We start from the raw sequence: 25458 nt of genomic DNA on the forward strand, positions 1-25458 counted from the left end.
CGATCTCATACAGATGACTAATTTTGTGGATAGGTCTTCATATGTAAGTCCTGGATGACACTTTTAAGCAGCAGCGGACACAAAATGAAGAGGCCCCATCATGGGCGTACCCAGGATCAAAACTAGGGGGGGGAAAGCCATGGTCACAGATACCAAAGAGAAATATATATATAGTACAATGCAAAAATTTCACTTCTTACATTACATGAGTGATATCTATTGTAAATTCCACAATAGCTCAGAAACCGGCGAATAGTTCCACACAGTATACCGGCCCCCATATAAGGCTCCATACCGGATACTGGTCCCCATATAACGCTCCATACAGGATACTGGCCCCCATATAACGCTCCATACAGAATACTGGCCCCCATATAACGCTCCATACAGAATACTGGCTCCCATATAATGCTCCATACAGGATACTGGCCCCCATATAACGCTCCATACAGAATACTGGCCCCCATATAACGCTCCAGGCAGGATACTGGCCCCCCTATATATCGCTCCATGCAGGATACTGGCCCCCATATAACGCTCCATACAGAATTCTGGCCCCCATATAATGCTCCATACAGAATACTGGCTCCCATATAATGCTCCATACAGGATACTAGCCCCCATATAATGCTCCATACAGAATACTGGCCCCCATAAAATGCTCCATACAGAATACTGGCCCCCATATAACGCTCCATACGGAATACTGTCCCCCATATAACACTCCATACAGGATACTGGCCCCCATATAACGCTTCATACAGAATACTGGCCCCCATATAACACTCCATACAGGATACTGGCCCCCATATAACACTCCAGGCTGGATACTGGCCCCCATATAACGCTCCATGCAGGATACTGGCCCCCATATAACGCTCCATACAGAATACTGGCCCCCATATAACGCTACATACAGAATACTGGCTCCCATATAATGCTCAATGCAGAATACTGGCCCCCATATAACACTCCATACAGGATACTGGCCCCCATATAACGCTCCATACGGAATACTGGCCCCCATATAACACTCCATACAGGATACTGGCCCCCATATAACGCTCCATGCAGGATACTGGCCCCCATATAACGCTCCATGCAGGATACTGGCCCCCATATAACGCTCCATGCAGGATACTGGCCCCCATATAACGCTCCATACAGAATACTGGCCCCCACATAATGCCCCATGCAGGCTGTTCCCCCCCATATAATGCCCCATGTAGGATGTCACCCCACCTTATAATGCCCCATAGAATCATAGAATGGTAGAGTTGGAGGGGACCTCCTGGGTCATCTGGTCCAAGCCCCTGCTCAAAGCAGGATTCACTAAATCATCTCAGACAGATGTCTGTCCAGCCTCTGTATGAAGACGTCCATTGAAGGAGAACTCACCACCTCTCGTGGCAGCCTGTTCCACTCATTGATCATCCTAACTGTCAAAAAGTTTTTTCTAATATCTAATCTGTGTCTCCTCCCATTCAGTTTCATCCCATTGCTTCTAGTCTTTCCTTGTGCAAATGAGAATAAAGATGATCCTTCTTCAATGTGACAGCCCTTGAGATATTTGTAGACAGCTATTAAGTCTCCTCTCAGTCTTCTTTTTTGCAAGCTAAAAGTTCCCAAATCCTGTAACCGTTCCTCATAGGACATGGTTTGCAGACCAGTCACCATTCTGGTCGCTCTTCTCTGAACTTGCTCCAGTTTGTCAATGTCTTTTTTAAAATGTGGTTCCCAAAACTGGACGCAGTATTCCAGATGAGGTCTGACCAAAGAGGAGTAAAGTCCGATAATGACTTCACGTGATCTAGACTGTATGCTTCTGTAAATACATCCCAGAATTGTATTTGCCTTTTTTGCTGCTGCATCACACTGTTGACTCATGTTCAGTCTATGATCTATTAGGATATCTAAGTCTTTTTCACATGTACTGTTGCTTAGCTCTATTCCTCCCATTTTGTATATGCTTTTTTCATTTTTATTGTCCAGATGAAGTACTTTGCATTTTTCCCTGTTAAAAACCATTCTGTTAGTTACTGCCCACTGCGGCGACGTGGTCACCTTAGTCCCCCATGGGTGAGTTTCTTACCTTGATCTGATTTTCTGTGTTGGTCATTTGACCTCTCTTTTTGAGCATCGGTTACCCCTTACACCTGACTGCATGTTTTTCCATCTAGACTTTGAGCTTGCACACACGTTTTATAGCTGTGTACATTGTGCCTATACTACTCTATTTGCTCTATGAATTACCTATCTATCGATGGGATTTTTTTGTTGTTGCCCTGGGGGACCCACCAATAAACTGCCTTATCTGCTGTTTGTGTATTCCTACCCTGTATGACCTTTTCTATAAATTGCTATATATATATATATTTTTTTTAATGTTTCTACAAAATAAAAGTTATTTTTTAACATAGCATTCATGTCCGATATGTGATTTGTAGGGTGTCCCACTCCATTTTTTTCTAGGCTGTATGTTCGACTAAGGAGTACCTTGTTTTCTGACTTTGATTATGTACCATGGTGTTCTGTCCAATTTTTTGTCTATGATCTATTAGCATACCTAAGTCTTTTTCACATGTACTGTTGCTTAGCTCTATTCCTCCCATTTTGTATATGCTTTTTTCATTTTTATTGCCCAGATGTAGTACTTTGCATTTTTCCCTGTTAAAAACCATTCTGTTAGTTGCTGCCCAGTGCTCCAGTTTATTTAGGTCTTTTTGAATCCTCTCTCTCTCTTCTCTAGTATTAGCTATCCCTCCTAGCTTTGTGTCACCAGCAAATTTAATCAGTTTACTCTCAATTCCTTCATCTAAATCATTGATAAAGATGTTGAACAATACCAGTCCCAGGACAGAGCCCTGTGGTACCCCACTTGAGACATTCATCCAGCTGGATGTAAAGCCATTTACGACCACTCTTTGAGTCCGATCACTAAGCATCCATGCAGGATGACACCCCCCTTCCTTATAATGCCCCATGCAGGATGTCACACCCCCCCTCCCTCATAATGCCCCATGCAGGATGTCACCCCCCCTCCCTTATAATGCCCCATGCAGGATGTCACCCCCCCCTTATAATGCCCCATGCAGGATGTCACCCCCCCTTATAATGCCCCATACAGGATGTCACCCCCCCTCCCTTATAATGCCCCATGCAGGATGTCACACACCCCCACCTCACCCCCCTCCCTTATATTGCCACAGGCCTCCATATAATAAAAAAAAAAATCAAATACTCACTTCACGTCTCACCTGCTGCCGCTGCTCCGGACCCCAGCGTCGCCGGCCTCATCCCGCTCTGCGCTGTGACTGCTCAGGAGAGAGCGCAGTGTAAAGACGTCACCGCGCACTCTGACCTGAGACGTCACAGTGCAGCAGCCGCGGAGGATGCAGGAGCTGCTGCGGAGGCACGGGGAGGGGTAAGTATTGTGCCGGGTGCCCTGAGCAAGCGGGGGGGAGCGGGCGCTGACGGTGAGGGGCCCCCCCCGCCTGCTCAGGGCCCCGGCATTTGCCCAGGTGCGCCGGGTGATGACGCCGGCCCTGGTGTGCGGCTTGCGTGCCTGCTTCTAGGGGGGGGCAGCTGCCCCCCCCCTGCCCCACGGTGGGTACGCCCATGGGCCCCATATAAAAGAACAATATAAGGCCCTCTGCAGTCCAATAACTCATCATAATGCACAATTCTACCTGCTTTGAAGGAGAAAGTGGCCCCTGACCTTGTGCAGCTGCACAGGTTGCCCCAATGATATGTCCACCCCTGCCTTTAAGGTAGGGTCAGCATCAACTAACCTTGGTAACTATGATCATAGACTGAACATGAGTCAACAGTGTGATGCAGCAGCAAAAAAGGCAAATACAATTCTGGGATGTATTAACAGAAGCATACAGTCTAGATCACGTGAAGTCATTATCGGTCTTTACTCCTCTTTGGTCAGACCTCATCTGGAATACTGTGTACAGTTTTGGGCACCACATTTTAAAAAAGACATAGACAAACTGGAGCAAGTTCAGAGAAGAGCGACCAGAATGGTGACTGGTCTGCAAACCATGTCCTATGAGGAACGGTTGCAGGATTTGGGAATGTTTAGCTTGCAAAAAAGAAGACTGAGAGGAGACTTAATAGCTGTCTACAAATATGTCAAGGGCTGTCACATTGTAGAAGGATCATCTTTATTCTCATTTGCACAAGGAAAGACTAGAAGCAATGGGATGAAACTAAATGGGAGGAGACACAGATTAGATATTAGAAAAAACTTTTTGACAGTTAGGGTGATTAATGAGTGGAACAGGCTGCCATGAGAGGTGGTGAGTTCCCCTTCAATGGACGTCTTCAAACAGAGGCTGGACAGACATCTGTCTGAGATGATCTAGTGAATCCTGCTTTGAGCAGGGGGTTGGACCAGATGACCCAGGAGGTCCCTTCCAACTCTACCATTCTATGATTCTATAAATTGGAGCTGAGGAAACAGGCTTTTTATGAATCTCCCATTTATTTCCCCACCATTCATAGTTCCTCAGGAAAAACTAATTTAAATGGGTTGTTTTACTAAAATCCCCTCTTTCCATCTACCCCATTAGGACATGACATCATGCTGTTGTTCTGTATCAGAACCTCCCAATGACAGACACGAACCATCCTTATAATACATGAATGACCATTAATTTGAATGGTTACCATGCAATACTACATTTGTCCTCAAGTGGCCACTGTAGTAAAAACGTACGGTTCACAGCTGATCATCTCCGACGATCAGCTGATCATTGATCAAATTATTGCAAACAGGTGTCCACAACCTCTTTAAAATCTAGTAAGTTCATTTTTTTGTAAATTTTGGGTAGGGCTACACAGTTTTTTACAACTTCTACATTGCAGTGAACGATAGTGAATGTGGTCTACATTGTGACCCACAAGTCAGGATCGGCAGATTTTAGAAATCCGTACTTGCTGGATTTCAGTGCCAATACTTGTCTCATGTTCCTTTGTGAACCCAAAATCTATCCCTTTTCTTAGGACATCAGAACAGCTTAAGCAAGGAAGGATCTGTCTTCACGTGGGTTAATGATGTAGAAACGTGTGATTGTTATTTTCAATGTCAATGTTCAAGCCTAATAAAAGGTGGTTCTGCTTCATCTCCCGATCTATTCTCCAGCTTTCATCCCGATAAATTCCACCTAATTGAAATCCATGTCTTTGAACTCTTCCTCTCATAAGCCCTCGTTATGACTATATACGTGTCCATCTGTATGGTCACCCCACAAATGAAAGCATTAGTAAAGGGAAGCGGTCAGCTTGATATTACATATGGCAGTAGTGTAGCAGTAGCCTGTGTAGCTGCTTGTCCTCCAATAAAAATGACACCTTTTTTGTAGAAATCCGATGTGCCAGTTATGAGAAATCAAGCAGGGAAGTCATATGCAAATCAAGCTGGAAGTGCACTAGAGACACGCCCAGTGCACTTCCAGACTGATTTGCATATGGCTTCTACGCTAAATTTCTCATGACTGGCACATTGGATCTCTATAAAAAAGGTAGAATTTTTATTGGAATGTAAGCGCCTATACAGCTATAACACTACTGCCATATGTAAAAATGGGCTGACCGTTTCCCTTTAAGGAGGACTTGTCATGTGTAAAAAAAAAAGAGTTTGTTAAATTGTCAAAATCTCTATGAACCCGCTGCTGTTTTCCATTTGTCATTTCGTCCCTTCTTTGTGGAGATATACCCTTTGGGCAATTGGATAGCATCATAGAGAGGGAGGACCACAAAGATACTTGGTGCCAAAAAATATAAAGGGCATATCTCCGCAAAAAAGGGCCAAAATGACAAATCGAAAACAATGGCAAGTTCAGGGGAACACGGGGAATTTGGCAAGGGGACAAAATAAGGGGGAGGACTATGAGCCCTGAGTGAAAAGCTTTGTGATATACCCCCTCTTGGACCACAAACGTACTTGGTGCCAAAAAAGATAAAGGGCATATCTCCGCAAAAAAGGGACAAAATGACAAATCGAAAACAATCGCAAGTTCAGGGGAGCACAGGGAATTTGGCAAAATTATTTTTTTTGGTACACGTGACAGGTCCTCTGTAAGGTACTTTTCTTTCTTTGTACACATGTACAAAAATTGTCTCCAAAAACCTCATTGGTATTTCATGGAAAGGCTTACACGACCATGACAAAAATTTCCAACAGGGACCTCATTCTTGATGGTTGACTGGATATCTCTCCACCACGGGGAATAATTGCAAAGAAAGATATACCGCGTAGTAGAAGAGTCCAGGAAACTGCAGTTTCCTGCACAGTTAAAGAGGTTGTCCACTACTTTATCATAGATGACCTATCCTTAAGATAGGTCATAAATGTTTGATTGATCAGGGTCCGACACTCGGCACCCCCAATGATCAGCTGCTTTTGGTGTCAGCGGCGGCCGCCGGGCAAAACTGCTCAATTCCGGAACTGCTCAATCTTCTGATAGTGGCCCCGGAAGGGAACTGCACGTCCACCTCCTATTGATTTGAACAGGAGGCGGATGTGCATTACCCTGCCATGGCCACTATCTGAAGACGTGGCAGCTCCGCAATTCAGGAGTTCCGGCCAGTGGCCGCCACCGATAACAGATGATCGACTGTCGGGGTTGATGGGTGTCGGACCCCGACTGATCAGAAATTGATGACCTATCTAAAGGATAGGTCATCAATGATAAAGTAGTGGACAACCTCTTTACACGGTTTGAAGATGCATACCGGCCAGATAGAGGACAAAAGAACACACTTATGGCCTTCATCAGTTAAATGGGGGACTATAGGCCTAATCTATTATGTTCCTTGTTTTTTGTTTCTTTTTTTCAATTCTTTTTTCTTTTTGTCTCACGATATTTGTTAACTTTTTTTTGCACTAAATCCTTAAAAATGGCACACTTATTTGGTAAATTTTGCAATGAAAAATGCTTTTTATTTTTATCTTTAACCTATTTTTTCCACTTATTAGCTCAAAAAGTTGCATGTTCCCTTTAAAATATTGCAAAATTTGCACACAAAAAGATCCAACACCACATGAAATCCCACCAGGGGAGGGGAACTGGAGTAAATTTGCGCAAAAATGAAGCAAATTTTTTAAAAAGTCGCAAAAGATGAATCTGATGAAAATATCAGGAAGCCTCACAATGGTGAACATTAAGCAAAAGAAAACCGGGCAGACACATATACAGTAGACTTGAAAAGGTGCAAATTAGAAGAAGAATAAGGCGTAAATTAAAAACACGCGAAAAACAACATAAACTAGACTAACAAAAAGCTCTATGGGTATAGTAAAGTACACACTGTTGTAAAAAGTTTGAAAAGTTGCAAAATTTTGCACAATGAGAATCTGCGCGCAAAAAAAATTGCAATTTTTTGGGAGTTTTTGTGCCATTTTTGTCCAGCTCTGACAAAGTTAGTGAAGCTGATATGATTATTATAGCAGAGGATCTTGAGTGTTTAAGACTGACAGACATGGAAGGAGATGAGATTGAAGATGGCAGCACGATGCATATGGTTGTATATATAACTGGGTGACTAAAACCATTTCACGGCTGTAACGTCCTCTACTCACTTTCAGTGCAATGAGCGGCTCTGAAGCACAAACTGCTGCTTTAAATAATGCAATGGATACAATTGAATTCTTATGCTATTGTGAAGTATCTGATTATTATTTCATGTTGTCCAGGAGGTAACCCCAAGGGGAAGTTTGCCTTAGGGCTGATAGAAAATGAATGGAAAGTGTATGTGAAGAGATTCTTGGACCGGGAAGAGCAGGACACGTACTTCCTCAACATCACAGCAACCGACGGACTTTTTGTGTCTCAAACTGTTGTGGAAGTTTACGTCACCGATGTCAATGACAACAGCCCTGTGTGTGAGCAGGTACAGCGCAAATGTCATTTTTGGGGGATTTTCATAAGAGTGATTCTTTTGTTCACTGTTATCAGCTATATTACCAGCTGAGGAGGCGGCTGTGAGGTTCATCTATGGTATTAATTACCTCCTGATTCCATAACCTAATTCTTTAGGTCACATTTTTTAAAAAAATATAGGATATATGCAATAAAAGAGCCTCAAGCAAGCAGTAAATCACAGACACTGAACATGCAGGACTACAGGGAGCATACTACATAGAGACACTGAACATGCAGGACTACATGGAGCATGCTCTGTAGATACACTGAACATGCAGGGGTACAGGAAGCATGCTCTGTAGAGACACTGAACATGCAGGGGTACAGGAAGCATGCTCTGTAGAGACAATGAACATGCAGGACTACAGGGAGCATGCTCTGTAGAGGCAGTGAACATGCAGGGCTGCAGGGAGCATGCTCTGTAGAGTCAGTGAACATGCAGGGCTACAGGGAGCATCCTCTGTAGAGACAGTGAACATACAGGGCTACAGGGAGCATGCTCTGTAGAGACAGTGAACATGCAGGGCTACAGGGAGCATCCTCTGTAGACACAGTGAACATGCAGGGCTACAGGGAGCTTGCTCTGTAGAGACAGTGAACATGCAGGGGTACAGGAAGCATGCTCTGTAGAGACAGTGAACATGCAGGGGTACAGGAAGCATGCTCTGTAGAGACACTGAACATGCAGGGGTACAGGAAGCATGCTCTGTAGAGACAGTGAACATGCAGGGCTACAGGGAGCATGCTCTGTAGAGACAGTGAACATGCAGGGCTACAGGGAGCATCCTCTGTAGAGACGGTGAACATGCAGGGCTACAGGGAGCATGCTCTGTAGAGACAGTGAACATGCAGGGCTACAGGGAGCATGCTCTGTAGAGACAGTGAACATGCAGGGCTACAGGGAGCATCCTCTGTAGAGACAGTGAACATGCAGGGCTACAGGGAGCATGCTCTGTAGAGACAGTGAACATGCAGGGCTACAGGAAGCATGCTCTGTAGAGACAGTGAACATGCAGGGGTACAGGAAGCATGCTCTGTAGAGACACTGAACATGCAGGGGTACAGGAAGCATGCTCTGTAGAGACACTGAACATGCAGGGGTACAGGAAGCATGCTCTGTAGAGACAGTGAACATGCAGGGCTACAGGGAGCATGCTCTGTAGAGACCGTGAACATGCAGGGCTACAGGGAGCATCCTCTGTAGAGACAGTGAACATGCAGGGCTACAGGGAGCATGCTCTGTAGAGACAGTGAACATGCGGGGCTACAGGGAGCATGCTCTGTAGAGACAGTGAACATGCAGGGCTACAGGGAGCATCCTCTGTAGAGACCGTGAACATGCAGGGCTACAGGGAGCATGCTCTGTAGAGACAGTGAACATGCAGGGCTACAGGGAGCATGCTCTGTAGAGACACTAAACATACAGGACTTCAGGGGGCTTGCTCTGTAAAGGCACTTAACATGCAGGACTACAGGGAGCTTGCTCTATAAAGACACTGAACATGCAGGACTACAGGGAGCATGCTCTGTAAAGACACTGAACATGCAGGGCTACAGAGAGTATGCTCCGTAGATACACTGAACATGCAGGGCTACAGGGAGCATGCTCTGTAATGATACTGAACATACAGGACTACAGGGAGCATGCTCTGTAGAGACACTGAACATGCAGGGCTACAGAGAGCATACTCCATAGATACACTGAACATGCAGGACTACAGGAAGCATGCTCTGTAGAGACACTGAACATGCAGAACTACAGGGAGCATGCTCTGTAAAGACACTGAACATGTAGGACTACAGGGAGCATGCTCTGTAAAGACACTGAACATGCTGGGCTACAGGGAGCATGCTCTGAAGTGATACTGAACATGCAGGGCTACAGGGAGCATGCTCTGTAGTGATACTGAACATGCAGGGCTACAAGGAGCATGCTCTGTAGAGACACTGAACATGCAGGGCTACAGGGAGCATGCTCCGTAGAGACACTAAACATACAGGACTTCAGGGAGCATGCTCTGTAAGGACACTGAACATGCAGGACTACAGAGAGTATGCTCCGTAGATACACTGAACATGCAGGGCTACAGGGAGCATGCTCTGTTGTGATACTGAACATACAGGACTACGGGGAGCATGCTCTTTAGAGACACTGAACATGCAGGGCTACAGAGAGCATACTCCATAAATACACTGAACATGCAGGACTACAGGAAGCATGCTCTGTAGAGACACTGAACATGCAGAACTACAGGGAGCATGCTCTGTAGAGACACTGAATATGCAGGGCTACAGGGAGCATGCTCTGTAAAGACACTGAACATGTAGGACTACAGGGAGCATGCTCTGTAAAGACACTGAACATGTTGGGCTACAGGGAGCATGCTCTGTAGTGATACTGAACATGCAGGGCTGCAGGGAGCATGCTCTGTAGTGATACTGAACATGCAGGGCTACAAGGAGCATGCTCTGTAGAGACACTGAACATGCAGGGCTACAGGGAGCATGCTCTGTAGAGACACTGAACATGCAGGGCTACAGGGAGCATGCTCTGTAGAGACACTGAACATGCAGGGCTACAAGGAGCATGCTCTGTAGAGACACTGAACACACAGGACTTCAGGGAGCATGCTCTGTAGAGACACTGAACATACAGGGCTACAGGGAGCATGCTCTGTAGAGACACTGAACATGCAGGGCTACAGGGAGCATGCTCTGTAGAGACACTGAACATGCACGGGCTACAGGGAGCATGCTCTGTTGAGACACTGAACATGCAGGGCTACAGGGAGCATGCTCTGTAGAGACACTGAACATGTAGGACTACAGGGAGCATGCTCTGTAAAGACACTGGACATGCTGGGCTACAGGGAGCATGCTCTGTAGTGATACTGAACATGCAGGGCTACATGGAGCATGCTCTGTAGTGATACTAAACATGCAGGGCTACAAGGAGCATGCTCTGTAGAGACACTGAACATGCAGGGCTACAGGGAGCATGCTTTGTAGAGACACTAAACATACAGGACTTCAGGGACCATGCTCTGTAAAGACACTGAACATGCAGGACTACAGAGAGTATGCTCCGTAGATACACTGAACATGCAGGGCTACAGGGAGCATGCTCTGTAGTGATACTGAACATACAGGACTACGGGGAGCATGCTCTGTAGAGACACTGAACATGCAGGACTACAGAGAGAATACTCCATAAATACACTGAACATGCAGGACTACAGGAAGCATGCTCTGTAGAGACACTGAACATGCAGAACTACAGGGAGCATGCTCTGTAGAGACACTGAATATGCAGGGCTACAGGGAGCATGCTCTGTAAAGACACTGGACATGTAGGACTACAGGGAGCATGCTCTGTAAAGACACTGAACATGCTGGGCTACAGGGAGCATGCTCTGTAGTGATACTGAACATGCAGGGCTACAGGGAGCATGCTCTGTAGTGATACTGAACATGCAGGGCTACAAGGAGCATGCTCTGTAGAGACACTGAACATGCAGGGCTACAGGGAGCATGCTCTGTAGAGACACTGAACATGCAGGGCTACAGGGAGCATGCTCTGTAGAGACACTGAACATGCAGGGCTACAAGGAGCATGCTCTGTAGAGACACTGAACACACAGGACTTCAGGGAGCATGCTCTGTAGAGACACTGAACATGCAGAACTACAGGGAGCATGCTCTGTAAAGACACTGAACATGCTGGGCTACCGGGAGCATGCTCTGTAGTGATACTGAACATGCAGGGCTACAGGGAGCATGCTCTGTAGTGATAATGAACATGCACGGCTACAGGGAGCATGCTCTGTAGAGACACTGAACATGCAGGGCTACAGGGAGCATGCTCTGTAGAGACACTAAACATACAGGACTTCAGGGAGCATGCTCTATAAAGACACTAAACATTCAGGACTACAGGGAGCATGCTCTGTAAAGACACTGAACATGCAGGGCTACAGAGAGTATGCTCCGTAGATACACTGAACATGCAGGGCTACAGGGAGCATGCTCTGTAGTGATACTGAACATACAGGACTACAGGGAGCATGCTCTGTAGAGACACTAAACATGCTGGGCTACAGAGAGCATACTCCATAGATACACTGAACATGTAGGACTACAGGAAGCATGCTCTGTAGAGACACTGAACATGCAGATCTACAGGGAGCATGCTCTGTAAAGACACTGAACATGCTGGGCTACAGGGAGCATGCTCTGTAGTGATACTGAACATGCAGGGCTACAGGGAGCATGCTCTGTAGTGATACTGAACATGCAGGGCTACAAGGAGCATGCTCTGTAGAGACACTGAACATGCAGAACTACAGGGAGCATGCTCTGTAGAGACACTGAATATGCCGGGCTACAGGGAGCATGCTCTGTAAAGACACTGAACATGTAGGTCTACAGGGAGCATGCTCTGTAAAGACACTGAACATGCTGGGCTACAGGGAGCATGCTCTGTAGTGATACTGAATATGCAGGGCTACAGGGAGCATGCTCTGTAGAGACACTGATTATGTAGGGCTACAGGGAGCATGCTCTGTAGTGATACTGAACATGCAGGGCTACAAGGAGCATGCTCTGTAGAGACACTGAACATGCAGGGCTACAGGGAGCATGTTCTGTAGAGACACTGAACATGCAGGGCTACAGGGAGCATGCTCTGTAGAGACACTGAACATGCAGGGCTACAGAGAGCATGCTCTGTAGTGATACTGAACATACAGGACTTCAGGGAGCATGCTCTGTAAAGACACTGAACATTCAGGACTACAGGGAGCATGCTTTGTAAAGACACTGAAGATGCTGGGCTACAGGGAGCATGCTCTGTAAAGACACTGAACATTCAGGACTACAGGGAGCATGCTCTGTAAAGACACTGAAGATGCTGGGCTACAGGGAGCATGCTCTGTAGTGATACTGAACATGCAGGGCTACAGGGAGCATGCTCTGTAGTGATACTGAACATGCAGGGCTACAGGGAGCATGCTCTGTAGTGATACTGAACATGCAGGGCTACAGGGAGCATGCTCTGTAGAGACACTGAACATGCAGGGCTACAAGGAGCATGCTCTGTAGAGACACTGAACATACAGGGCTACAAGGAGCATGCTCTGTAGAGACACTGAACATAGAGGTCTACAGGGAGCATGCTCTGTAGAGACACTGAACATGCAGGGCTACAAGGAGCATGCTCTGTAGAGACACTGAACATACAGGACTTCAGGGAGCATGCTCTGTAGAGACACTGAACATGCAGGGCTACAAGGAGCATGCTCTGTAGAGACACTGAACATACAGGACTTCAGGGAGCATGCTCTGTAAAGACTCTGACTTTATGGTATTATTTCTCTCCACAGGTTGTAAATGCAGCCTCTTTTCCAGAAGACATTCCTCCCAATAAGATGCTGCTTAAAATCAGTGCCAAAGATGCTGACATTGGGATCAACTCTGAGATCCGCTATTCTCTCCATGGACCTGGTGCTGATAACTTTTATTTAGATGCTGAAAGTGGTAAGTAAAGATACCAGGGCGATACAAGCTATTGTCAGAGCTAGCAGGGCAGGAAAGTGTCCAAATAGCTTTAAAGTTTTTTACCCCCTCCCCCCAAGAACTTATGCTGATGAGTACGTGTCATCTCTGATGGCCTATTAGTGTGGTGACACCATGGGGCACCTAACAATCAGCAGAAGAGAAGGGACCACTGTTGGACTCAGATAGTCTTCCACCAATCACACATTAATTAACCATCTTCAGGAGAGGCCAATAATGTCAATTCTTATTTTTTTCATCTTTTCTTTTTTTTTATTCCTTAATAATGTAATTTTCTCTTGAAATTCCAATTAGAGTCAGATATTAAGACAGTCCATAATCTTCTTCATGGAGTATGAAGCTGGTTATAGTTATTTAAAAACATAGTAAAATATAAAAATAATAAAAAACGCCCCTTTAAGTATTTAATGTTCACCAATATGCCTATTTATTGACCTGAGGAATAAGAGAATAGGGTGCCCCGATGGGTGAATAGATAGCAGGTGCCATATTTATACTATAACTGATTCCCTACCGCATTGGCCATGGTCGGTAATGAAACTGTTCATGGCGGTATAACCCCCTAGATGTTGCTGTCTATAGTGACAGCGGCATTTAGAGGGTTAACAGAGAGAGGGGGCTTCCTCATTAACCCCAAGGGCACCCCGAGATTACAATTTTATGGTCTCGATGGTTGCCAAGTAATGGCCTCAGGGTCTGTAAGTTGTGGTGGCCTGTTAGGATGTTGTCAACATTTTAGTGGAAAAAAATACAATTTTTCATTTCATTCATTCCCCTTGATGTGAAGCACCTGAAGGGTTAGCAATCTATCAGACAGCATTTTTGAATTCTTTGAGGGGTGCTGTTTATTAATAAGGTGTCTCAAAGTCACTTTAAAACTGAATAGTTCTGTAAAGAACGTTTTGTAAATTTTGATGAAAAATGAAAAATTGCCGCTAGACTTTTAAATTGTCTAACACCCTAACAAAATAAATGGGCATTTGAAAAATGATGCTGACGTAAAGTAGGCACATGGTAAATGATATGTATTAACTATTTTTTTGTGGTATAACTAACTGCTTTAATGGTGTAAATATTCCAAATTTTCAAAATGTTTGTCAAAATTTCTGATATTTTTACAAAAAAAACACGAAACACGTCAATGTAAGTTTACCACTAACATAAAGTAGAATGTGTCACGAAAGAATATTCTCAGAATCACTGGGAAATATTCCCGAGTTATTGCCAAATAAAATAACACGTCAAATTTTAAAAATTTGGCCCTGTCACTAAGAGGCAATTTTTTTTACTTGGTGAAGGAGTAACTTTTCTCCTTGTGTAGAGTGACAAGCCAGGCCTGGCATGTCACAGTGAGGAGACTTAAAAGCCATGCATGCTCCTCTGGGAATAAATATGGAAATTGTCTCTTTCGAAGAGGACTAGAACTCTAGCGTGACCACTGCTTTCAATAGGTAGTGCTAGAGTTCTAGTCTTCGTCCTCTCTGAAGAGACAATTTGCATATTTGCTTGGTGAGCAAATTCTAAAGTGAGTGATCAAGGTATAAAAAAACAAATCCAAAAACATACATTTACGAGCCTGGCAGCCTGCCCATATTTTTATAACTTCTGGGATTTTACAGAGCTGTTAACCAACCTCTGTCTTTTGCATTTGGCTGATCTCATGTATTTTAATTAAATGTTGAGAAGACAAAGCCGGTGAGAGTCGGAGAATAATCTTACAAAACAATCAAAATCTTTTGGGTCTGATTCTGAAAACACGGTGTCCCTTTTCCAGTCTGGGCTTAATTGGCTTCCTGTTCGCGAAGACCAAGAATTAAATTGTGCATGTTGCTGGTGACAGCCACAAGAGAGAGGGAATGGGACATAGGCTACAAGCTGAGCTGTCATCTTTTATTTTCCAAACAATTGCAGGTGAGCTGAAGACCTTGGCCCCCTTGGACCGCGAGAAGATTCCGGTGTACAATTTAATTGCTCGAGCCACAGATGGGGGAGGAAGGTTTTGCCAGTCTGAAATCCGTCTAATTCTGGAAGATGTCAATGATAACCCTCCAGTCTTCTCAGCTGACTATTACACTGCCAGCGTCTACGAGAATACGGTCACCAAAGCTTTGCTGACCAGGGTGCAGGCTAACGACCCCGATGTTGGTGAGTGAACCTAATTACAGTCACGCATGAGTTCTCAAGTTCTTCTTCACTGTGAAACCCAGAATCTTTCTTTCCAAACCTCTAACTCAAAGTTACTGGATGTGAGGATACCAAAACATTACCTTCTCATTTCTATGCTTTGTAAGATGGCTTGTTCCCACCCAAACATCTTGTAGGTTTCTATCAATGTGATCTTCTAAAGAACCCTTAACTATACTTTGAGGAACCTCATGGATCCTGATTGGGAAACAGCAAGAAAATGACAAGGAAACAGTCTAAGGACATCTTCTTAGTGAAATCCATGGTGCCAAGCTTAGGGACTTTCAGTTGCTCTGATTATAACATGGCAAGACCAGTTTTGTATAATTTACCCTGATGTCAGCAGCATACTATGTATTTTTTTGCAAATAAAGTTAATGCAGGGGTGGGACAGGTAAAGGCCAGATGAAGGAGATGCAGAGCAAACTCATGAGCCTCAAGAGACTGGAGAAAGATGTTAGACTACCACAGACTCCAATTGACAGTGTAGCCACTAGGCAAGCTGCAGTCACTGATGGTATCTATGCCTTCAGTGTAGAGCCATATGAAAGATGTATGTGCCTATATTAGAGAATGTTCCTCAAGGAGAATTCATGGTCATTGCAAAAGGGCCAATATTCAGATATTTGCCCAGCCCTTAAATATATAGGCTTCATCCCAAAATGATTCTACCAAAAGGCTTGTACAGTTAGTTCTGTGTATGCCAGACCGCAGCATTTGCAAACCTTAGTGATCAATTCGGGTCAGTTCTGTTTTTTTTTTATATGGGTTGGTATTATATAGGATCTGTATACTAGAAGGTCTGGTCTGAGTTCAGTATATAGTGAATTCTGGCCTTGGATGAGTATTGAGGGTGGGCCTGGCCTAGGGTTTGTGTAGAAGGTGGATCTGGCCTGAGGTCTGTATAGGGGATGGGTCAGGCTTGCGGTCTGTATGGAAGGTGAGTCTGGCCTAACATCTGTATAGAGGGTGGATCTGGCGTGGAGTCTGTATAGAGGGTGGGTCTGGCCTGGGTTCTGTATAGAAGGTGGGACTGGCCTGGAGTCGGTATAGAGGGTGGGTCTGGCCTGGAGTCTGTATAGAGGGTGGGTCTGGCCTGGGTTCTGAATAGAGGATGGGTCTGGCCTGGGTTCTGTATAGAGGGTGGGTCTGGCCTGGGTTCTGAATAGAGGATGGGTCTGGCCTGGGTTCTGTATAGAGGGTGGGTCTGGCCTGGAGTCTGTATGAAGGGTGGGTCTGGCCTGGAGTCTGTATAGAGGGTGGCTCTGGCCTGGAGTCTGAATAGAGGGTGGATCTGGCCTGGGGTCTGTATAGAGTGTAGGTCTGGCCTGGAGTCTGTGTAGAGGGTGGGTCTGGCCTGGAGTCTGTATAGAGGGTGGGTCTGGCCTGGAGTCTGTATAGAGGGTGGCTCTGTCCTGGGTTCTGTATAGAGGGTGGGTGTGGCCTGGGTTCTGTATAGAGGGTGGGTGTGGCCTGGGTTCTGTATAGAGAGTTGGTCTGGCCTGGGTTCTGTATAGAGGGTGGGTCTGGCCTGGGTTCTGTATAGAGGGTGGGTCTGGCCTGGGTTCTGTATAGAGGGTGGGTCTGGCCTGGGTTCTGTATAGAGGGTGGGTCTGGCCTGGAGTCTGTATAGAGGGTGGGTCTGGCCTGGGTTCTGTATAGAAGGTGGGTCTGGCCTGGCATCTGTATAGAGGGTGGATCTGGCCTGCAGTCTGTATAGAGGGTGGGTCTGGCCTGGAGTCTGTATAGTGGGTGGCTGTGGCCTGGGTTCTGTATAGAGGGTGGGTCTGGCCTGGAGTCTGTATAGAGGGTGGGTCTGGCCTGGGTTCTGTATAGAGGGTGGGTCTGGCCTGGAGTCTGTATAGTGGGTGGCTGTGGCCTGGGTTCTGTATAGAGGGTGGGTCTGGCCTGGAGTCTGTATAGAGGGTGGGTCTGGCCTGGGTTCTGTATAGAGGGTGGGTCTGGCCTGGAGTCTGTATGGAGGGTGGGTCTGGCCTGGAGTCTGTATATAGGGTGGGTCTGGCCTGGTTTCTGTATAAAGGGTGGGTCTGGCCTGGTTTCTGTATAGAGGGTGGGTCTGGCCTGGAGTTTGTATATAGGGTGGGTCTGGCCTGGTTTCTGTATAGAGGGTGGGTCTGGCCTGGCATCTGTATAGAGGGTGGATCTGGCCTGGAGTCTGTATAGAGGGTGGATCTGGCCTGGAGTCTGTATAGAGGGTGGGTCTGGCCTGGAGTCTGTATAGAGGGTGGATCTGGCCTGGAGTCTGTAAAGAGGGTGGGTCTGGCCTGGAGTCTGTATAGAGGGTGGGTCTGGCCTGGCATCTGTATAGAGGGTGGATCTGGCCTGGAGTCTGTATAGAGGGTGGGTCTGGCCTGGAGTCTGTATAGAGGGTGGGTCTGGCCTGGAGTCTGTATAGAGGGTGGATCTGGCCTGGCATCTGTATAGAGGGTGGATCTGGCCTGGAGTCTGTATAGAGGGTGGGTCTGGCCTGGAGTCTGTATAGAGGGTGGGTCTGGCCTGGAGTCTGTATAGAGAGTGGGTCTGGCCTGGCATCTGTATAGAGGGTGGATCTGGCCTGGAGTCTGTATAGAGGGTGGGTCTGGCCTGGAGTCTGTATAGAGGGTGGGTCTGGCCTGGAGTCTGTATAGAGGGTGGATCTGGCCTGGAGTCTATATTGAGGGTGTGTGTGGCCTGGGTTCTGTATAGAGGGTGGGTGTGGCCTGGGTTGTGTATAAAGGGTGGGTCTGGCCTGGAGTCTGTATAGAGGGTGGGTCTGGCCTAACATCTGTATAGAGGGTGGATCTGGCCTGGAGTCTGTATAGAGGGTGGATCTGGCCTGGAGTCTGTATAGAGGGTGGGTCTGGCCTGGAGTCTGTATAGAGGGTGGGTCTGGCCTGGAGTCTGTATAGAGGGTGGATCTGGCCTGGAGTCTGTATAGAGGGTGGGTCTGGCCTGGAGTCTGTATAGAGGGTGGGTCTGGCCTGGAGTCTGTATAGAGGGTGGATCTGGCCTGCAGTCTGTATAGAGGGTGGGTCTGGCCTGGAGTCTGTATAGAGGGTGGGTCTGGCCTGGAGTCTGTATAGAGGGTGGATCTGGCCTGCAGTCTGTATAGAGGGTGGGTCTGGCCTGGAGTCTGTATACAGGGTGGCTCTGGCCTGGGTTCTGTATAGAGGGTGGGTATGGCCTGGAGTCTGTATGGAGGGTGGGTCTGGCCTGGAGTCTGTATATAGGGTGGGTCTGGCCTGGTTTCTGTATAGAGGGTGGGTCTGACCTGGTTTCTGTATAGAGGGTGGGTCTGGCCTGGCATCTGTATAGAGGGTGGGTCTGGCCTGGGGTCTGCATAGAGGGTGGGCCTGGCCTGGGTTCTATATAGAGAGAAGGTGGTTCTGCCCTGGGTGCTGTATAGAGGTTGGGTCTGGCCTGGGTTCTGTATAGAGGGTGGATCTGGCCCGGGGTCTGAATAGAGGGTGGGTCTGGCTTGGGTTCCATATAGAGAGAAAGTTGGTCTGGCCTGGGTGCTGTATAGAGGGTGGGTCTGGCCTGGAATCTGTATAGAGGGTGGGTCTGGCTTGGGTTCCATATAGAGAGAAAGTTGGTCTGGCCTGGGTGCTGTATAGAGGGTGGGTCTGGCCTGGAATCTGTATAGAGGGTGGGTCTGGCTTGGGTTCTATATAGAGAGAAGGTGGGTCTGGCCTGGGTGCTGTATAGAGGGTGGGTCTGGCCTGGGTTCTGTATAGAGAGTGGGTCTGGGCTGAGGTCTTGTGTGAACTTTGTATAAATGACTGTTGTCTATATCTCTATTTAGGGGGTCTTTTGTGTTGTCTGTATGTGATTAGGGGTGGTCTGTGTTCAATTTGCCATGCGGAACACTACATTTATGATTCGAATGCCATGTACCAAACTTTAGTTCCATGCTTCTCAAAAATCAGGAATTTTAGTTATAGGTTTGTGTTCTGTGGAAGTCCCAGAGATGCCCCCTTTGTCTGGAGGGAGACTAGATACCACCAATGTTAGCACATGTTGTATCTTCCTGACTATAAAAAGCAATTTTCAGCTCCAGAGTTGGAGTTTTAACTTGAACATTAATGGATTTTTTCGCTATAGCTGACAGTAGTAGTTATCGGAGTCGTAGATCAGATCAGGGGCATAAAGCGAATATCTTCTAGTAATTGTTCTTAAACACAAAGCCATTCCCCGGTTCATCCTGATGTCTCAGAAAACCTGTACCCCGGAGCTAGAACATTTTATTTTTTTTTCCTCTCTTTTCTTGCCAGTCGCCTCGGCCTGAACTTTTCGTGTTAGCAATTTAATCAAAAAGAAGGCTGTATCATCACGATATATTCTTACTGATGCTATTAAAATGACATTTCTGTAGACTTTTCATTTTTTAGAAGGATTTTTTTTTCTTCTTACAGTGATGTATAGTTCAAAGGCGAGACTTGCTGGATCTGAAAGAGGTTTAAACATCACCGAAAGTGTCTAAAATATACACCTTAATTGCTTCATCCTCAAATCCTGATGTTCTGTAAAACTTTTCGGAAACTTTCACAGGAAGCCGTTATTAAATTCGGTCCAGATTTTATAGAAATCAAAAAAAGTTTCACATTTTCATTTGATAGAAGGACCGGAAAGACAAAAATAACAAATCTTACATTGCTTGAAAGGGTTGTCCGGTGAAAACAAGTAATCACCTATCCACAGGATAGGTAATAACTCACTAATCAAGGGGGTCCAACTGCTGGGACCTGCACTGAAGGGAAAAACGGGGGACCTAGATCCTCGTTAGAATAGAGCACCAGTGCGTGTTTTCGACCGGCGCTCCGTTTATTTTCTATAGGCCTGCCTGAAAAAAACGAGTTCAACTTATCCGACCTGCCACTCCCTTTTGTAGTGGGGATTAAAGTGCCACCTTCGGGGATCAAAGTTCCCCATTCTGCCTATCAGTACAAGTACCAGCGGTCCCACCAATTAGTACGTTATCGCCTATCCTGTGAATAGGTGATAACTTGTTTCCACTGGAAGACCCCTTTAAGTATGCAAGACCCCTTTAAGTATGCATTTCAAATTACCATGTGATTTTTTTTGGATCTCCCCCATTAACCACATTGGTGTAAATCTACTGTGGGGACCCAAATTCATCAAAGTATTCTCATAGATCTACTGGAAGGCTTCTAGCTGCTCTACATGGTGGCCATCTGTTCTGGGTTTGCTTTCATTGGGTGGTCTGACTTCTATAAAGTGTTTTTACCCAGATTCAGTGGCAGACATACAATTTTTGTGTCCAGTAGCTTTGGGGACCCACTGCCCTCTTAATAGCAGCATCCCACCATCTATTAGATTGGTGGAGATTTTTGAACCGTCCTACCGGGGGTGACATACAGGGGGTGCTCTAGGATGAGCTGTTGAAGAGTATGCAGTGTTTGCACACAGAGGTCATCCCCGGCCCAGATCAATATGATTCTCCCAAATGCATGTGGGTCCCTACATTTACCCAGGTTTGCCTTGTCTAGTCTTTGTTTGGATTCCAGGTTACAGTCTGTCCCAAAACAGCAAAATTTACTTGTGTCAATGGGAGCATTACCATTAAATAGTTAATTTGGCCTTAAAGGGTTATTCCCAAGATAGGTAGCTATTCCCTATTCACATAGGATAGGTGATAACTTACTGACCACTGGGACCCCCTTCAATCCTGAGAATGGGGCTCTGTAGCCCAGGATGCTCTGCAGAGCACCATCCTGAATGGAGTGTAGTTGCACATGGCCGACCACCGCTCCATTTATTGAGTATGGGACAATGGGAGAAAGCCGAGCACAGCGCTTAGCTATTTTTATGGATGGGGGTAACTTACTATTTGGGGAATAACGCTTAAAGAGGTTAACTTTTGCCAATGAATTCAGCTCAGCCGTTAGCTAAAGATCCCAGACTGTTGAAAACCTCAGAATCTTCGGAAACCCACAAAGAGAAGTTGTTAGCGCCAGGAATAGTTGTCTGACCGTGCATTTTCCCTGCAGCGGCCACTACAGGGGGTATGTGGTATTAAATTACATATAAATGGGCGGTCTGCATGTAGTTCATGGGTGAGCCGAGTCTGCCACAGAAAATGGCGATATCTTCATAAGGAAGGGTCCTGAGAATGACCCTCAGGTATATAAAATTTTGCTAGTTCATAATCTTGAAATGGGAATACTGATTTAGAAAAATAAAGAAATTCTCGCCACTGAATCCAGACACAGACAAACAATCTACTAACAGATCCTCCAGATAAAGTTTTACATTGTTGGATTTTACATTGATAATTGCTAAAAATTCAGAGGTGGCAGATAACAACTACACTGAGTTTAATGGCTGTTGTAAACAGGTTGTAAAAGCTACTTAAAGGGAATCTGTCCTCAGATTTTTGCTATGTAATTGGAAAGCACCATAATGTAGGGGCAGAGAGCCTGATTCCAGTGATGTGTCACTTACTGGGTTGTGTTTTGCTGATTCAATATAGTACTATCTGTGTCTATATTATTTTCAGGCAAGAGAAGAACACAATAGTATCTGTATCTACATTATTTTCAGGGGAGAGAGGAACACAGTACTATCTGTGTCTATTTTCAGGAGAGAGAGGAACACAGTACTCACTGTGTCTACATTATTTTCAGAGGAGAGAGAAACACGGCACTATTTGTGTCTCCATCGTTTACTACGGAGAGAGAAACAGTATTTTCTGTGTCTACATCATTTTCAGGGGAGAGAAGAACACAGTACTATCTGTGTATGTATCATTTTCAGGGGAAAGAGGAACACACTACTATCTGTGTTGATATTATTTTCTCCAAGAGAGGAACACAGTACTATCTGAGTCTACTTTATTTTCAGTGGAAAGAGGAACACAGTACTATCTGTCTACATTATTTTCAGGGGAGGTAGGAGGACAATACTGTGTCTGCATCATTATCGACAGAGAGAGGAACACAGTACTATCTGAGTCTACTTTATTTTCAGGGGAAAGAGGAACACAGTACTATCTGTCTACATTATTTTCAGGGGAGGTAGGAGGACAATACTGTGTCTGTATCATTATCGACAGAGAGAGGAACACAGTACTATCTGAGTCTACTTTATTTTCAGGGGAGTGAAGAACACAATGCTTTCTGTGTCTACATCATTTTCAGGGGAGAGAAGAACACAGTACTATCTGTGTATGTATCATTTTCAGGGGAAAGAGGAACACACTACTATCTGTGTTGATATTATTTTCTCCAAGAGAGGAACACAGTACTATCTGAGTCTACTTTATTTTCAGAGGAAAGAGGAACACAGTACTATCTGAGTCTACTTTATTTTCAGGGGAAAGAGGAACACAGTACTATCTGTCTACATTATTTTCAGGGGAGGTAGGAGGACAATACTGTGTCTGCATCATTATCGGCAGAGAGAGGAACACAGTACTATCTGAGTCTACTTTATTTTCAGGGGAAAGAGGAACACAGTACTATCTGTCTACATTATTTTCAGGGGAGGTAGGAGGACAATACTGTGTCTGTATCATTATCGACAGAGAGAGGAACACAGTACTATCTGAGTCTACTTTATTTTCAGGGGAGTGAAGAACACAATGCTTTCTGTGTTTACATCATTTTCAGGGTACAGAGGAGCACAATGCTCTCTGTGTCTACTTTATATTCAGGGGAGGTAGGAGCACAATACTACTGTATCTGTGCCTGCATCATTTTCTGGGGAAAGAGGAACCCACTACTATTTGTGTTGATATTATTTTCACCAAGAGAGGAACACAGTACTATCTGAGTCTACTTTATTTTCATGGGAGAGAAGAACACAGTATTTTCTGTGTCTACATAATTTTCAGGGGAGAGAGGAATACAGTACTAGCTGTGTCTACTTTATTTTCAAGGAAGAGAAGAACACAGCACTATCTATGTCTTCATTATTTTTAGGGGAATGTGGAACACAGTACTATCTGTGTCTATATAATTTTCATGGGAGAGAGGAATACAGTACTAGCTGTGTCTACTTTATTTTCAAGGGAGAGAAGAACACAGTACTATCTCTGTCTACATTATTTTTAGGGGAAAGTGGAACACAGTACTATCTGTGTCCGCATCATTTTCAGTGGAGAGGGGAATACAGAACTATCTGTGTCTACATTATATTCAGGGCAGAGAGGAACATAGTACTTTCTGTGTCTACTTAATTTTCAGAGGAGAGAAGAACACCAGCACTATCTGTGTCTACATAATTTTCAGGGGAGAGAGGAATACAATACTAGCTGTGTTTACTTTATTTTCAAGGGAGAAAAGAACACAGCACTTTCTGTGCCACATCATTTTCAGGGGGAGGAAGGGAGCTGAAGATTGAAGGTGTTTGCCAACACAATGTACAGTCGCTTCAGCTCTTGCAGATAGTTTTTCAAAGAAGTCTGTGACTGCCACGACGTTTCCGTTTCCTCATCATTTCATCATGACCAACGTCGATCAGGGATTCACGTACCTGACAGTGTGTGTGATCTTATGTACGGCTCGTTAGTATTTTGTACTTTATAGTGTATAATAAACACTTAGTGTAATAATATGTTTCACCATAAACACCTTAAATAAAGTTTCTCTGGCATAGAGTCGTGTGCCAGCCCCCGTCCCCTTGGCGGAATATGCAGGAGTCAGTACTAAACCTGGTGTCATTTGTTATTTTTGCACCTCTAAGCTGCGGATGTGTTGGAATGTGGCGCTTTATAAATATTCCCTAAACCAGCAACACCCCGGCTACCGAGACACAGAATAAATTATCGTCTGGGTGTGCGGCTGCTTCTGCGTTCTGTTTTAATTAGCTCTAAAATGACTCAGCTTGAGCGCAAGGAGCAAGCAAGCATGTACCTTTCCTTCAGATCTCATTAGCGCAGACAGGCTCCGAATGCAGATGTGCAGCACAAAGCCGGAGGTTGTCAGGAGCCAGCTCAGCAAAATCAATACAAAGTGGAATGCAACCTTTCATTTTGTGCTATGATATAGAGGGGGATTCCGCACACAGATAAATTGGAGCGTAGTCACACACTGCAGAATTCTGCCCGCGCTGCCTGCTTAAAGGGAAAATCTCATGTCCCCAAACAATATTAAAGTGCAGATATAGGGTTAATCTGCAGATAAATAGCATTTCAACACTTTCCGGCCGCCTTACTGAACGTACAGCTCCCAGGAGAAAATAATACTTTATTCCTCTCGGGAGTCGTCAACTTTCAGTCATCAAGACATGCCTGGAGCTGCTACAGTCACCGTCATTGTGAGTGGCAGCTGTCAGCACGCCCCGACACTTTGATTGACAGCTCACTCCACACTGTACACAGTGAGCAGCAGCTGCCAGCACGTCCCGACAGTTTGATTAGCAGCTCATTCTGCAAAGATGTGCTGCAGAGCGAGCTGTCAAAAAAGTGCTGGATGAACTTACAGCCGCAGCTCACTGAGCGTTGACTCTAGCCGTGCCAGTGGCACCTCTATGACTGAAGGTTGTCAGCTCCCTGGAGGAAAAAAGTTCATTTTCTCCCAGTTGCCGGGTTTTCAGTAAGGCGGCCGGACAGCATTGGAACGCTACTTACCTGCAGATTAACCCATCTGCAGGTTAATATACAATGGAGACCTGACGAGCTCCCTTTATCTCGGAGATGATGATATGTCTGGGCCATACCAACGATAAATCACCTGATTGTCGAGGCTGTCACTATGGATTGCATAGGCTGTGAGTGGCCTCCACTATCAGGTGAGGCCTCAAC

General features: G+C 45.5%; 1 protein-coding gene across 7 annotated transcripts in view; it reads left to right on the top strand.

The window, feature by feature from the left end:
• FAT3 (FAT atypical cadherin 3) overlaps window positions 1–25458 on the top strand; it is a 735917-nt gene that overhangs the window by 615916 nt on the left and 94543 nt on the right. For all 7 annotated transcript variants that reach the window (XM_073662065.1, XM_073662062.1, XM_073662061.1 and 4 more), the window contains 3 exons: window positions 7706–7902; window positions 13316–13469; window positions 15420–15653. In XM_073662065.1, the coding sequence (XP_073518166.1) occupies window positions 7706–7902; window positions 13316–13469; window positions 15420–15653 (585 nt within the window). The remainder of the gene's footprint in view (window positions 1–7705; window positions 7903–13315; window positions 13470–15419; window positions 15654–25458) is intronic.

This window comes from Phyllobates terribilis, unplaced genomic scaffold (genome assembly GCF_046119375.1).
Source record: "Phyllobates terribilis strain yellow unplaced genomic scaffold, ASM4611937v1 Scaffold_2__4_contigs__length_985480577, whole genome shotgun sequence".
In the NCBI taxonomy this organism is placed as follows: domain Eukaryota; kingdom Metazoa; phylum Chordata; class Amphibia; order Anura; family Dendrobatidae; genus Phyllobates; species Phyllobates terribilis.